This window comes from Elephas maximus, chromosome 1 (assembly GCF_024166365.1).
Source record: "Elephas maximus indicus isolate mEleMax1 chromosome 1, mEleMax1 primary haplotype, whole genome shotgun sequence".
NCBI classification, from domain to species: Eukaryota; Metazoa; Chordata; class Mammalia; order Proboscidea; family Elephantidae; genus Elephas; species Elephas maximus.
The window spans coordinates 134089329-134104591 of NC_064819.1; the positions used below are offsets into that span (position 1 = coordinate 134089329).

The 15263-nt window shown below is 38.9% G+C and overlaps 1 protein-coding gene across 5 annotated transcripts in view; it reads left to right on the plus strand.

Moving 5' to 3' along the window:
• SMAP1 (small ArfGAP 1) overlaps positions 1-15263 on the plus strand; it is a 207306-nt gene that overhangs the window by 185050 nt on the left and 6993 nt on the right. For all 5 annotated transcript variants that reach the window (XM_049895294.1, XM_049895303.1, XM_049895313.1 and 2 more), the window contains one exon: positions 12885-13012. In XM_049895294.1, the coding sequence (XP_049751251.1) occupies positions 12885-13012 (128 nt within the window). The remainder of the gene's footprint in view (positions 1-12884; positions 13013-15263) is intronic.

Genomic DNA, 15263 nt, shown 5'->3' on the forward strand with positions numbered 1-15263 from the left:
GTTCAAAAGCAAAGATGTCACTTTAAGGACTATGGTGCACCTGACCCAAGCCATTCACCTCATATACATGTGAAATCTGGACAGTGAAGAAGAAAGACCACAGAAGAATTTAGGATTTATGTCTTTGAATTATGGCGTTGGCAAAAAATACTGAATATATACCATGGACTGCTAGAAGAATGAACAAAACTCTCGTGGAAGAAGTACAGCTAGAATGCTCATTAGAAGCAAAGATGGTGAGAATTTGTCTCGTATACTTTGGACATATTATCAGGAGGGACGAGTTCCTGGTGAAGGACATTATGCTTGGTAAAGTGAAGTGTCAGCAAAAGAGAGGAAGACCCTTAAGGAGATGGATTGACACAGTGATAGCAACAATGGGCTCAAGCATAACAACGATTGTGAGGATGGCGTAGGACCCTGCAGTGTTTCGCTCTGTTGTGCATAGGATCACTATGAGAAAGAACCGACTTGATGGTACTGAACAACAACGAAAGAACTGAGTTTTCAAACGAAATTGGGAGGCCTCAAAGAAATCTAGTTTGTCTCCACTTTTGAACATTTAGGCTTCCCTTTACACAGCATTTTAGTACTTATTCATAAGGGAATCCCATGCTCAAAAATAGGCCAGATTCTAGGAATGCACAGAATTAGATTTCCCTCATCTAACACAGTGGCTGTCATCGTGATAGGGGCTTGTAAAGGGGGGAAAACAGCAAGAGGATTCAGATCAGCTTATTTAAGGTGGAATCGACTCTACGGCAGCTGGTTCAGTGTTTTGGTTTTCTGTCATTTTAAGTAAGTCAGCCAAAGTACCAACTATTTAGCAATAAGAAAAATTATTTTTTAAATTGCTCCACTTACTCTCAGGTACCTATTTTTTTGAAACTTCAGTATTCAAAGTAAGATACATGGGAGTTTGTTATTTTGCTTAATAAAGCAAGCCATGCGTTTTAAGACAAACGAATTTCAAATAACATTTTTATTAAGGAAAAAGCTTCAAGTGGCTTCTTGAGTAGAAAATAAAAGCGATAACATGGAAATTTATAAAGCTTTAAGAAGAATGTTTACTGATAAGGACAGCCTCACCGCATTTTAGGGAAACAGCCTTATGTAATCCATGCCATTTCCACTTTAAATTCCTTCTTAGGATGACGCCTCAGTAGTTACCGATGAAGAATTAGACTTGGCAGCTTTCATTGTAGCAAGAATGTACTCAAGGCTGAATGTTCACACTCAGTCAAAAACGGTAATGAAAAACATAAAAACCATTTACTTATCACATTCTTATCTGACTTAAACTAGATTAAATTAGTAATGCATAAAATCTCATGTTGCTCTTTGACTTTTTTTTATTTGTGCAAATAGATTATGACCAGCTAATGCCTCTTGACATTCAAGTAAAGAATGAATTCAATTAATATTTATTGAGCACCAGCAGAGTTCATGGAACTCTAGTAAATACCAGAAAATGCGGCTGTGTGTGTGTGTACAGTAGTGCAAGTTGGGGGTAAGAGTGCAGTCTGGAAACTGGGAGACAGAGAATTATCGCTGAGGGAAGAGATGGGATTATGTAAGAGACTAGGTTACAAGAATTCAGTTTGAAATCTGAAATAATAATAAGATTCCCGATTTAGATTGTATTTTCCTCAATTCAAAGGTTAATTTTCTTTCTGCTGCTAGCCAGAGGAGGAGCAAATATAATTTTTATTGTAGTGCAGACTTATTTCAAGTAAAATCTAATGGGTTATAGAAGTCCTTTATAGAGCAAATAGCAGTTGGAAAAAATAGGCATATACAGATATTAGTGCCTTACCTTTGTAGAACATCTTATGCTTTAAAAGCCATCTGCATCTTATCATTTAGCAGACAGCTTTTGATAGCACACTGGGAACAGATCTGTAGGAGAGTAAGATGTGGTTCTAGCCAAGGAGGTGATTGTTCAGGTTAGCGGAGGTGACTGACCCATGTGTAACTAGTCATGTGTGGTACTGTGGCAGCAATGATGTACCAAGCTGTGGTCAGAGGAATTCTGGAGACACTGATACAGAAATGTGTCCTCCAGCCTCACTGTGAACTGGAGAAAGGAAGCCTGGTGTAGGCATTCCTGTCAGGAAGCAGTTGTGATATCCTAGGCAAGCAGTAATATGAAAGCCGTAGCCGTGAAAATGGAGAGGAAGTGGAACCAGAAAAGGTTATCAACAGCAGTGGATGCAGAGTCTTCCAGAAGTATGTGGTCCTACATAGCAAGGCAGGATTTTCAAAGAAAAGGGATCAGCTAGGGTTAAATGTGGTGATGGTAAAGTAGGGCGAGGACTCAAGGGGGATGTGTAACCAGGAGGTCATTGGTACTGTTCAAAATAGTGTCATTATTTCACTTTTTATCAGAACAAAAGTGGGGTCACCTCAAAATTGTTCTCCACCATGGCTGTGCTGTCTCTAAGAAATCCATAATTTGTGTTTAGAAAGCATTTAAGTTCATCAGTCATTGATTGAACGTTTGCTTTGTGCCAAGCTTTAAATTCAGTCTTGAAGTGGACAGGTAATAAGGCACGATATGTGCCCTTAGGCAGCTTACAGGGAGGCAAAGAGATAAAAATGATATATTAAAATGTAATGCATGTAGTTATATTTGAGCCAAATGCTTCAGAGGCACAAATGAGAGATTAATTTTCCTTAGAAGAAAGGCCTTATCAAGAAAGCGAGGTGGGCCTTTAAAGACAAGCAAACAGGAGTTTTGCTACAGGCAAAAGGAAAGGCGTCTGTAAAGTCACGAAAGCCCTGGCATATACAGTGGTAGAGAGTTGGGTGTGATTAGACTAGAGGGTAAGGAGAGTGGAAGGTGGCGGGTAGGGTAGCAAGGCGTAAAGATCGGGAAGGTTGCTTGGGAGACACAGAAGGAAGGGGCTTGTGTGATCCTCCAAGGATGTGACCCTGTAGGCATGTGGGAGCCAATAGACTTGTTTAAGAGAATTTGACATTTAAAGATTGATACTGTAAAAAGAAAATCTGGCAGCGGTGTGAGGGAGGCAGGTCTGCAGAAGAAGGACTTAGGCCAGGAATACTAGTGGGGAGGCAGCTGCACTCTCTCTTCATGATGGCATCAGGAACTGGGCAAGGGTTCTGGGCTGTGACAGTGGTGCCAGTATTGAGTAGAGAAGCCTGTAGCATACCGGGAGAATGTCCCATCTAATTGCACTCAAATGCCATTTAAAAAATAAAAAAGGATAAAGCACTTGGGAAGGCTGCCACTTAGCAGCTCCTGGATTAGAGAAGCACTTGGGAGGTAAAGGCAGCAGGCCTGACTGACAAATGGGTGGTGCAGCCTGCAGTGGAGCTGGGCTCAGCCTTCATTCATTCATTCACTCAGAAGGGAAGCTGGGACCAAGTACTGTGCCCGGGTTGGATATTAAAGGTGGCTGCTCCCCAATAGGTGCTTTTAGGGGTGATATGCCACCAGGAAAACTGGTTTAGCAGTTCAGTTTTCAAGGTGTACCAGCCAGACCTCTGTTGAAATCCTAGGTGTACTGCATAAACTCTCTTGAAATAATCTCTCCTTCAGAGGCGATGTGGAGTATTTCAGTTTAATCTTCACAGCAGAATATCTGTCATATACACCTTAAATAAATATGAGCTTTTAAAGTATTCTTCTTTGTTTTTGGCTTATAATTATCATTCAAAGACACTTGGAAAGGGCAAAGAGGAAGACACTAGGCATATATACTGCTTACCCTTTTGCTTATTTGGATTATTGGTATCAGATGAGTTATGGTATTAAAAAAATTAATTTTTTTTTATTTGGATTATTGGTGTCAGATGAGTTATGGTATAGCCACAGTTAATAGGATCAGCAGGCTCACTTACCATATTGAGGATTTCTAGATGATAGAGACTAGCCTTCAAGACTTTGTCATATTTGAAATGTTACCTTCTTTCTAAGCATCCATCAGTGTCATCATGTGAATTAGGCCGGTAAATGCATGCTGGTATGCCGGATGTTCATGTCAGATGTGCACTGATGTTAACACGTTTTTTCCTTTAGCTCAAAATCAAAACATTTTAACCTTTTCTGGTATATGGTAGCATTTCTGCTATGTGTGTTGTTTAAAACATTTCCCAAATAAAATGCTAACCTGGCATCCTAAGGCAACATGTAGAAAGAAAATAGTTATCTACAGCTTACTAACTATAAGTTTGATGCCTTGCCTTTAAGGTTGAAATCCCTTTTTCATTTTATTGTGCTGTCCTTATTTCTTTTGTTTGCTCATTGCCTTTTCAAGGGGTCTTTTGTGCTTCATTATCATTCTTTATGATGTTATCCCCAGCCAAATTTCTTCCGTTTGCCTTAGGCTTTCCTTGTACTCTGAATCTCCCATTATTTTTATTGTCCACCAACCATTGTTTCTGCATTACTGATTAAAGGGGGCTGCTGCCTCCTGCTTCTAGCTACTCCCACCAAGCAAGGAACACCACACTGAGGTACATGTTCGTGGTGAATTCTGATGAGTTTTTTTACAGACAGCCACTGTGTGGGTTGGTCGGAGGTTCCTTCCACCCTGGAAGAGAAGGTTCCCATTTGTCTGGATTGCTCATTTTATTGGGTTATTGAGAGGGGGTGGGTGGGTGGGTGGGTGGGTGTGTGTGTATGTGTGTGTGTCATGCCGATTAAAATATTTTTTCTTAGATTATGGTGATTTACACTGTTTAAACTATTTAATTTGAATAAGCTGTATTCCTCCTAATTTTTATTTATCTAAAAAGCTGTATGTTTTCAACATCTTGGCATTCTGTTGCTTAGACAGTGCTGTTATTGAGCCCTTGATCAAAAGGATGTGCCCAGTGACGGGTAAAATGTTTTTTGTTGACCCAGAGTTAATTATATCCCATATTTGCTTCTCTCAGCCTACTGTGCTCATTGATGACCATGTCAGCCTGTGTCCCTCACTGGAAATTGAGGAGATGCTGGGCTTTGTGTAAGAGAAGTGGAGTGGGAGAGTCATAAGTGTGGTGTGACACTGAATGAGGTTTGGACTGTTTGTGTCACTGCTTCTCTAACTCAGTACAAATAACTGTAAACTAAGAGCTAGTTTTTATTTTCAAAATTTTAAGCAATTCCTTTGTAATTGGGTACAAATTAAATGGCTTCTGGAGAAATGTGGTCTAAAGAAAAGAGTGCTAACATAGGAATCAGTAGACTGTTCTAGTGCAGGTTTTTCTACCTAATGAGGTGAGTGACAGTGAGCACGTCTTTGACTCTGTCTGTGCCCTAGTTTCTGTTACTGGAGGTAATGGAAGGAGATGCCCTATGTGGCTTGGACACTGTGCAAACACCATATTATATACAGGCAGTCCCCAGGTTACGAATGAGATCCATTCCTAAGTCTGTCTTTAAGTTGAATTTATAGGTAAGTCAGAACAGGTACATAGGGTTCTTATTTAGCATCAGTTAGTTGAATATTATCTTAGTAGATAGTATATAGTTTACCCTACTATGCATATAAAACTGTTAAGAAACACTTCCAAATACACTAAAACACCTTAAACATGCTTTCATGAGTGGCACAAAGTAGTGTGTGCATTCGTTATTGTGAACTATTTAACTCAATTTTAATACAGTAGGCATCATGGCAGTTCATTCTTAAGTATGAGTTGTTTGTAAGTCAGACATTTACAACCTGGGGTCTGCCTGTATGATGACTTTACAGGACCTTCAAAATGAATGGAAAAAAATTTTTTTTAATGTTTTTAGCAAGCCAAATTTAATAAGTAAAAGTAGCAAATATTGAAACTTACTGAGAATACTTATGAAATATTTTAAAACTTTGGGGACTGTCTTTACTGAACTTAAAAGGCTAAGTTTTCATCTGTGTAAGGATTTGCCTTTCAGCAGTTATGCAGATGCTTAGCTTTTGTTGTAACAAGGAAAATTGATGTGGGTGAAATCCAGAAGCCATTGTTAATGGATCATGTGGGGAGAAGACTAGGGTAGAGAGAAAAGAAGGTAGACATATTGTGGGTGTGAGAGCACAGAAGAGTCGCCTGTGCCCATCATGAGGCTGGACCCTATGAAGCAGAAAAAGGCCTTGATCGGGCTTGGAAGAAGGTATTTCCACTGTCTCATTCTGAAGGATTTCAAAGCCCCTCAGACTTACATTGTGAGTTGACTTTCATGACAGCTCCATTAACCATGGCAGGTCATTACAAAGAGAGCCCAAATTTTTGTCAGAAATTTGTCCTATTTTTAGTGTTTGCTATTGCTTGACATTTCAAGAGGTCAGTTTCAAAAATAAAAATTAAAAAAAAAAAAAAAAGGAATGAGAGAAGAGAGCTATTCATAGTGTGATGGTAAAAACGAAAGTCAGGTTCCTTGCAGTGAAGGAAAGGTGTGGAAACTTCGTATTAAGGAGCTTGCATGTACATTGTTCTGTTTTTGTAATGGTGAGAATCTGGAAACTAAATATTCATTAATAAAGGACTGAGTAACTTACTATAAACCAGAAAACCAAACCCGTTGCCGTTGAGTTGATTCCGACTCATAGTGACCCTATAGGACAGAGTAGAGCTGCCCCATACAGTTTCCAAGGAGCACCGGGTGAATTTGAACTGCCAACCTTTTGGTTAGCAGCCGTAGCTCTTAACCACTGTGCCACCAGGGTTTCCAGCTTATAGGTCCATACGATGCCATAGAATGCAACCCCCTCCTGCCCCACTCTGCACGCATGCACGCACATGCAACGTTATGTAAAGAAAACCATTTTTGTGTGATCCTATATAGGTTGTTTTAAGCGTATGTTTATAAGCATAGAAAATGCATAGTAGGAGATTTTTAATTCATTTTTGCATGGTTTGAATCTTTTACAAGGATGTGTTGCTTTTATAATAAAAAATGAATAAGGTTACAACTTTATTGCTTTAGTTCTGTGACACTGGACAAGTTTGTTACTTTCTGTGCCATCTGTAAAAGGGGATGATTAATAGTACCTGATTCATACCATGATTGGGGGTAGTGGTGGTTTAATTCCCAGCCCTGCACCTCATGCGTGGCCACTACCCAGCCTCAGTCAAGGTGTGTATGTTGCTGTGATGCTCACCAGGTTTCAGCGGAGCTTCCAGACTAAGGCTAAGAAGAAAGGCCTGGCAATCTCCCCAAAATCAGCCAACGAAAATCCTGTTGAGCACAGTGGTCTGATCCTCAACCGATCATGGGTATGGCTCAGTACCAGGCAGCATTTTATTCCGTTTTGCATGGGGTCACCAGGAATGGGGGGGCTGACCCAACAGCAGCTAACAGTAACAACTCAGCATTTTTATAAAGATTAGATGAATACACATAGGTGTGTACGTGTGTATATACATATGCATTTTTTCAGGCCTTGCACAAAACAAGCATTTTTTCCTTTTAACTGGGGGCAGTAGTGCTTTGTGGTAGGATTCTTGCCCTTCATGCTGCAGACCCAGGTTCAGTTCCAAGCCAAGGCGCCACAAGCTTAGCCGCCACTCCTCTGTCAGTGGAGCCTTGTGTGCTGCTCTGATGCTGAACCGGTTTTATTGGAGCGTCTAGACCTAAGGTGAACTAGGAAGAAAGGCCAGGTGATCTACTTCGGAAAAATCAGCCAGCGAAAGCCCTCTGGATCACAACAGTCCGATCCTGTTGTGCCTGGGGTCACAACTCGATGGTGGCTAACAAGAAGAACAACATTGTTTTCACTAGTCATATGCGCACTCCTAATGGATGTGAGGATAAAATAAGACTTAAAAAAACTAAATAATATGTTGTATTTTGTTTTACAGATTAGATAAAGTATTGAACTCGTTAACCCATTGCCATGGAGTCAATTCTGACTCACAGTGACCCTCTAGGACAGAGTAGAACTGCCCCATAGGGTTTCCAAGGCTATAAATCTCCCAAGGACAAGGGTGAGTTTGAAAGACCAACCTTTTGTTTAGCAACCGAGTGCTTTAAACACTGTACCACCAGGCCTTAGATAATGTACTACTAGATACCAAATGCTCATTAGAAACAAGGTTGGCGAGGCTTCGTCTCATCTACTTTGGACATGTTGTCAAGAGGGGTCAATCCCTGGAGGAGGACGTCATGCTTGGTAGAGGGTCAGTGAAAAAGATGGACAGACACAGTGGCTGCAACGATAGGCTCCAGCATAATGACTGTGAGGATGACACAGGACCCACAGTGTTTCGCTGTGTTGTACACAGGGTTGCTGTGAGTTGGAACTGACTTGACAGCACCTTACAACAACAGATGCCAAATAGGATTTAGATTTGAAAATATAAATATTCTGAGTAGAATATAATGTACTATTTAGAATAGATTTAAAATTTCTGAAAGGTGTACAGTTCATGAAAGTAATGAAAACAGATTGTCTGTAGCAGGTGAACCTTGTGGTTCTCACAGTGCATCCTGGGCACATAGGTGTTCTGTAAACTAGATTGTCGTGTCAGTTCACTGACAAAATTAAGATAATGATAGTATTTTCTTGTGCTTATGTTTTTTTCATAAATTTGTCCTCATTTTTAGTGTTTGCCCTTGCTTGAAAAAGGGACAAAAAAATTTTTAACTGTAAAACTGGAAATAGTTGCTTATACTTAATTTGTCAGCTTTTTTTGTTTGTTTCTTTTGTTGTAGTTTTTGTTTTGGAGGACATGTGCTTTTGTTTGTGGGTTTAAATTTGTGTGTGTGGGTTTAAATTGTGTGTGTGGGTTTAAATTGTGTGTGTGTGAGTTTAAATTGTATGTGTGTGGGTTTAAATTGTGTGTATACACACATATATATAAAATCATAATCATTTTAAGATGTCCATCTTTAAAATAAATGTTGCCATTTCAAAGGGTTAGAAATAAAAAAATTTCATCTATGAGTCATATTTTAATTCTTTTAATTGATGGATGTGTCTTAGCTTATAATTCTAAATTCTCAGTTACAAGCTGCAAATTGTATGTATTATAAATTTGCAATAATTCATGCACTTTGATTATCTCACCTTAAAATTGTCCATGGTGCTTGATATAGAAATGATATATGTAACATATATAGATACACAGTAAATATATTAACTTCTTTTTTGTAGTTTCAAAAATATGGTATCACTGAAAATGATTTTAAATATAATCACACTTGAGATCTTCCAAATAAAGCTAATTTGGGTTTCAGACACTTGTTTTACAAGTTAAATAGTAGAAAATATTTTGTGACCATTTATTCATTGATATTAATGGTAAATATTAATGATAATCCTTTGTGATTCACTGAACTTAAGTCTGGTGCTGTAGTGGTTAAGAGCTATGCCTGCTGCTAACCAAAAGGTCAGCAGTTCGAATACACCAGGTGCTCCTTGGAAACTCTATGGGGCAGTTCTGCTCTATCCTATGGGGTCTCTATGAGTCGGAATCGACTCTACTGCAACAGGTTTGGTTTTTTAGGTTTTTTTTTTTTGAAGCTTGACACTGAAATTGAAAGATAGCAATCGCTATAGTTATACTTTGAAAAAGAGAAGAAACATAGAATTTCTGTGCATTGTGCTAGAAATATCAAGCCGGTGGTAGACCTTCCTTATTATGATTATTAGGTGCCGTCGAGTTGGTTCCGACTCATAGCGACCCTATGCACAACAGAACGAAACACTGCCTGGTCCTGAGCCATCCTCACAGTTATTGTTATGCTTGAGTTCATTGTTGCGGCCACTGTGTCAGTCCACCTCATTGAAGATCTTCCTCTTTTCCGCTCACCCTGTACTCTGCCAAGCATGATATCCTTCTCCAGGGACTGATCCCTCCTGACAACATGTCCAAAGTATGTAAGACGCAGTCTCTCCATCCTTGCTTCTAAGGAGCATGCTGGTTGTACTTCTTCCAAGACAGATTTGTTCATTTTTTTTTGGCAGTCCATGGAATATTCAGTATTCTTCACCAACACTACAACTCAAAGGCGTCAGTTCTTCTTCGGTCTTCCTTATTGATTGCCCAGCTTCCATATGCATATGATGCGATTGAAAATACCATGGCTTTGGTCAGGCACACCTTAGTCTTCAAGGTGACATCTTTGCTCTCCAACACTTTCAAGAGGTCCTTTGCAGCAGATTTGCCCAATGCGTCTTTTGATTTCTTGACTGCTGCTTCCATGGCTGTTGATTGTGGATCCAAGTAAAATGAAATCCTTGACAACTTCAATCTTTTCTCCGTTTATCTTGATGTTGCTCATTGGTCCAGTTGTGAGGATTTTTGTTTTCTTTATGTTGAGGTGCAATCCATACTGAAGGTTGTGTGGTCTTTGATCTTCATTAGTGCTTCAAGTCCTCTTCACTTTCAGCAAGCAAGGTTGTGTCATCTGCATAATGCAGGTTGTTAATGAGTCTTCCTCCAATCCTGATGCCCTGTTCTTCTTCATATAGTCCAGCTTCTCGTATTATTTGTTCAGCATACAGATGAAATAGGTATGGTGAAAGAATACAACTCTGATGCACACCTTTCCTGACTTTAAACCAATCAGTATCCCCTTGTTCTGTTCGAACAACTGCCTCTTGATCTATGTAAAGGTTCCTCATGAGCACAATTAAGTGTTCTGGAATTCCCATTCTTCCAAGTGTTTTCCGTAGTTTGTTATGATCCACACAGTCAAATGCCTTTGCATAATCAATAAAACACAGGTAAACATCGTTCTGGTATTCTCTGCTTTCAGCCAGGACCCATCTGACATCAGCAATAATATCCCTGGTTCCACGTCCTCTTCTGAAACCAGCCTGAATTTCTGGCAGTTCCCTGTCAATATACTGCTGCAGCTGTTTTTGAATGATCTTCAGCAGAATTTTGCCTGCGTGTGATACTAATGATATTGTTCTATAATTTCCACGTTCGGTTGGATCACCTTTCTTGGGACTAGGCATAAATATGGATCTCTTCTAGTCAGTAGGCCAGGAAGCTGTCTTCCATATTTCTTGACATAGACAAGTGAGCACCTCCAGTGCTGCATCTGTTTGTTGAAACATCTCAATTGATATTCCATCAATTAACTGGAGGCTTGTTTTTCGCCAATGCCTTCAGAGCAGCTTGGACTTCTTCCTTCAGTACCATCGGTTCCTGATCATATGCCACCTCTTGAAATGGTTGAACATCGACTAATTCTTTTTGGTATAATGACTCTGTGTATTCCTTCCATCTTCTTTTGATGCTTCCTGCATCATTTAATATTTTCCCCATAGAATCCTTCACTATTGCAACTCAAGGCTTGAATTTTTTCTTCAATTCTTTCAGTTTGAGAAATGCCGAGCGTGTTCTTCCCTTTTTTCCATTTCCAGCTCTTTGCACATGTCATTATAATACTTTACTTTGTCTTCTCAAGCCGCCCTTTGAAATCTTCTGTTCAGTTCTTTTGCTTCATCAATTCTTCCTTTTGCTTTAACTGCTTGACATTCGAGAGCAAGTTTGAGAGTCTCCTCTGACATCCACCTTGGTCTTTTCTTTCTTTCCTGTCTCTTCAGTGACCTCTTGTTTTCTTCATGGATGATGTCCTTGATGTCATTAAATTTGTCAAATGTTTGAGTACCTACTCTGTCCCAAGGCGGCCTATTAATACCGAAGAGGCTTTACAGGTGACCGACTTGCCTTCGAGGAGTGTATGGATGTTCTGTCAGAGAGAGAGTAAGCAAGATTGTAAATTGTTAAAATAGAAGATAAGTAGAATATAAGGTCCAAGAGATTGAAGCTGCAGTGCTCTAAAGTATTACTTGGTTTTGGCCACTGAAGACCAAGCTGTGTGAGATGTTCCGTTCTCTAGAACTCTCTCTCCTTCACCCTACTCCCACCCCACCACATACACCTTGTAAATTCTGTCCTAATGTAAGTAAAAAGCAGATATAAACTAAGAACATTTTTTTAATATATAAACTAAAAACTCTACTGGAGTCCGTTTCCCTGTAGAGCTCGGTGGCTTGGTACTGCCATCATTGAAGGTGGTCGTCCTTGAATAAAGAAAGGGTTTACTTGGAGTTGTATGGTTATTTGCTATAAAAAGCCCAAAACCAAACCCACTGTCCTTGAGTCGATTCCAACTCATAGTGACTGTATTGTACAGAGTAGAACTGCCCCATAGGGTTTCCAAGGCTGTAACTCTTTACTGAAACAGACTGCTATATCTTTGTCCCTGCAGAGCTGACTGGTGGGTTCCAACTGCTGACCTTTCAGTTAGTAGCTGAGCATGTAACCACTGCAGCACCGGGGCTCCTTTTGCTTACTATAGAACCAGTTTAAATAGTGTTGTTGTTTTTTTTCCTATCAGTTTTCTTCTACCTTATTTTGTGACTTTAAAATGCAACATTTTAGATATTTTAAATTATTAAAATTTATTTAAAAAGTAGGTATACATGATATGAAGGATCTCCAAAATACACAGGTGCACATGTGTGCACACACACATGTTTATAGAGAGGCATTATTGTAAGAGCATGGTCTGATTCTAGCTCAGTCACTTACCTCATAGAAAGTAGTGTCTGTTTCATAAGGTTATAGGGATTAAATGACTTAATATGTGTAAAGTACATAGAACAGTGCCTAGTACATAAGAAGCACTTAAAAGTTTCTATTACTGTTAAAAATAAGGATGCAGAATAATGTGGACAGTGTTATACCATGTGTTAAAAAGGAGGAGGTTTGGATATATTTGTAAAAATGAGTGTGAGTAAAGAGTATTCTGGGAGAGTAAACAAAACCGGAAATGGTTTCTGTGGGAAAGGGATCAGGGCCTGGAAGAGAAGGGAAACATACTGTATCAACTTTTGTACTTATCCCATTCATATATTAATTTTTAAAATAATGCCATGTTCCAAATAATTTAAGGGATTCTACTTTAAAACAAGTTTCTATGGTCTTTCCAGATGGCCCTGCCGAGGCACCAGTAACCAATGGGAACACAACCACGATGCCAGCCCTGAATGATGATCTGGACATCTTTGGGCCAATGATTTCTAATCCCTTACCCACGACTGTCATGCCTCTAGCTCAGGTATGTGATAAGAATGTGGTCATACATGGTCACTGCTTATTTCCTTTTTTGAAGAGTTTTGAAATTTCAATTTTGAAAACTTCGTTTCTGAGCAGTCATTGACTTGAAAGCCTCCTGTTCTTTAGGCCAGGGACCAGCAAACTAAGCCTGCAGCTTGATTTCATAAATAAAGTTTTATTGAAACACAATCATTCCCATTTTTTTATGTATAGTCTGTGGCTGTTTTTGAGCTACAAAAACAATAGAGTCATTATAGCAGAGACAGTAGGCCCACAATAGTCCACCATCTGGCCCTTTACAGAAAAGGTTTGCTAAATCTTTAGGCAGGGGATAAACAACAGTGTTTAGAATGAACAAGTGGAAAAACTCAGACTACTTCAATCTTGCCTGAGATCAACAAGGTCACTTACTTTTGAGGTTTTTAAATTGTAGGTTTTGTTTGTAAATATTGACTGGAAACCAGTAGTTCCGTTTGCCCCATTGCACCATTTCCTAGATTGTGTTAATTTCTGCTTGCAAGAAAACCAAAAATAAGAAATTCTAGCAGATTCAGGGCTCATTTCTTTTCCTAGTTCGTAGAAAGTTTATTTTTCTATTTAAAATATTGATTCCTTTTCCGGAAAATAGTTTTGCTAGCCTTAAAACTTACCTTGCCTTTTTCTTAAAAAAGCAATTATTTTAACTACTTAGAGCAGTAATTTAATGATTAGGACCTAAAAGTTTAAAAATACTAATGGTGAGGAGTTTTCAAATTGCCCTTTTAATATGTGAAATTTCAGTAAGGTGAAATACATGAACTTTCAGAACATAGGTTACCCTTAAGAATTTAAATAATGCATGCAACTTAAAAATTCTTTTTTCAGTTTATACTTTAAAAATATAAACAACCAGTTAGTTTCAGTATGACATGATTTTTGAGGGAAAAATATATCTTTTTCTCTAGAAAAACTGACCCAAATCTGAATTGTTTGGATGGAACGCTTTAGTAAGAGCCTGTATCTTATTAAGGAGACTAATTACATATGTTTTTTACACATTTATTACTATTATTAGGAGCCCTGGTGGCACAGTGGTTAAAGCACTCAGCCGCTAACCAAAAGGTTGGCAGTTCAAAACCACCAGCCACTCCACAGGAGAAAGATATGACCGTCTGCTTCCATAAAGATTATAGCCTTGGAAACCCTATGGGGCAGTTCTGCTCTGTACTATCGGGTGACTGTGAGTCAGAATCAACTCAGTGGCAGTGGGTTTTTATTACTATTATTATAATCATTGTATAGTTACCACTAGAATTGAAAACATAGATTTCTTATGAATTGGTTTTAATGGATCATTTTCAAAATTGTCTACAATTTTAGTGTTTGTATCTATGGCTTTGCCCCTCCTCCAGCACATACAAAGAGGGACTAAGTGTTGCTATACTTGTTTCAGTTAATTAACTACCTTGTGAATATGTCCAGGCACAAGCGTGCATATGACAATAAAAGAATTGTCTTAACTCTAGTATTGTAGCCTTTAGAGAGAAATATTTAGAGTAACTGACAAACTGAGTATAAAAAGCAATTTATTTTTGTTTAGCATTCTAGTGAGGCTGCTGTATCTGCTAGACTTCTTTAGATTCCACTGGGATATGAAAGTTGCTTTGTAACTGCTTGGAGAATTAGACACCTGGTCTGAGGCTTCAGTGTAGTTCACCTTTTGTTCAGTATTAAAGCAGCAAATAGGATAATGTAGACTTCATTTAACTCTTAAGTGTAACTAGCACCATGACAAGGGGAGGGGTCATGTATTTCCTGGGTTTATGACGGGCTAGTCTGGCCATCATACTGTGTACATTTTGATCAGTAGCTGGCAGAATAACAGTTTATTGTTTTAATGACATCTAATTTTGGAACATTGTTTTTGGATTGAAATTGTGACAGTTGTATTCGCCCCTGTAACAGAATTAGCTTTTTTTTTTTAATTATGATTTAGGTGAAAGTTAACAGCAAATTAGTTTCTCATTCAAAAATTTGTACATATTGTTTGATGACATTGGCTGTAATCCCACATAGTGTCAGCACTCTCTCCCTTCCCTTTTCTGTCCTGGGTTCACCATGTTCCTGCATCCAGTTTTCCTGTCCCCTCCCACCTTGTCTTTGTTCCTGGGAGGTGTTGCCCGTTTGATCTTGTATACTTGATTGATCTAATAAGCAGGTTCCTCACGTGTGTTATTGTTTGTCTTATAGATCTGCCTAATCTTTGGCTGAAA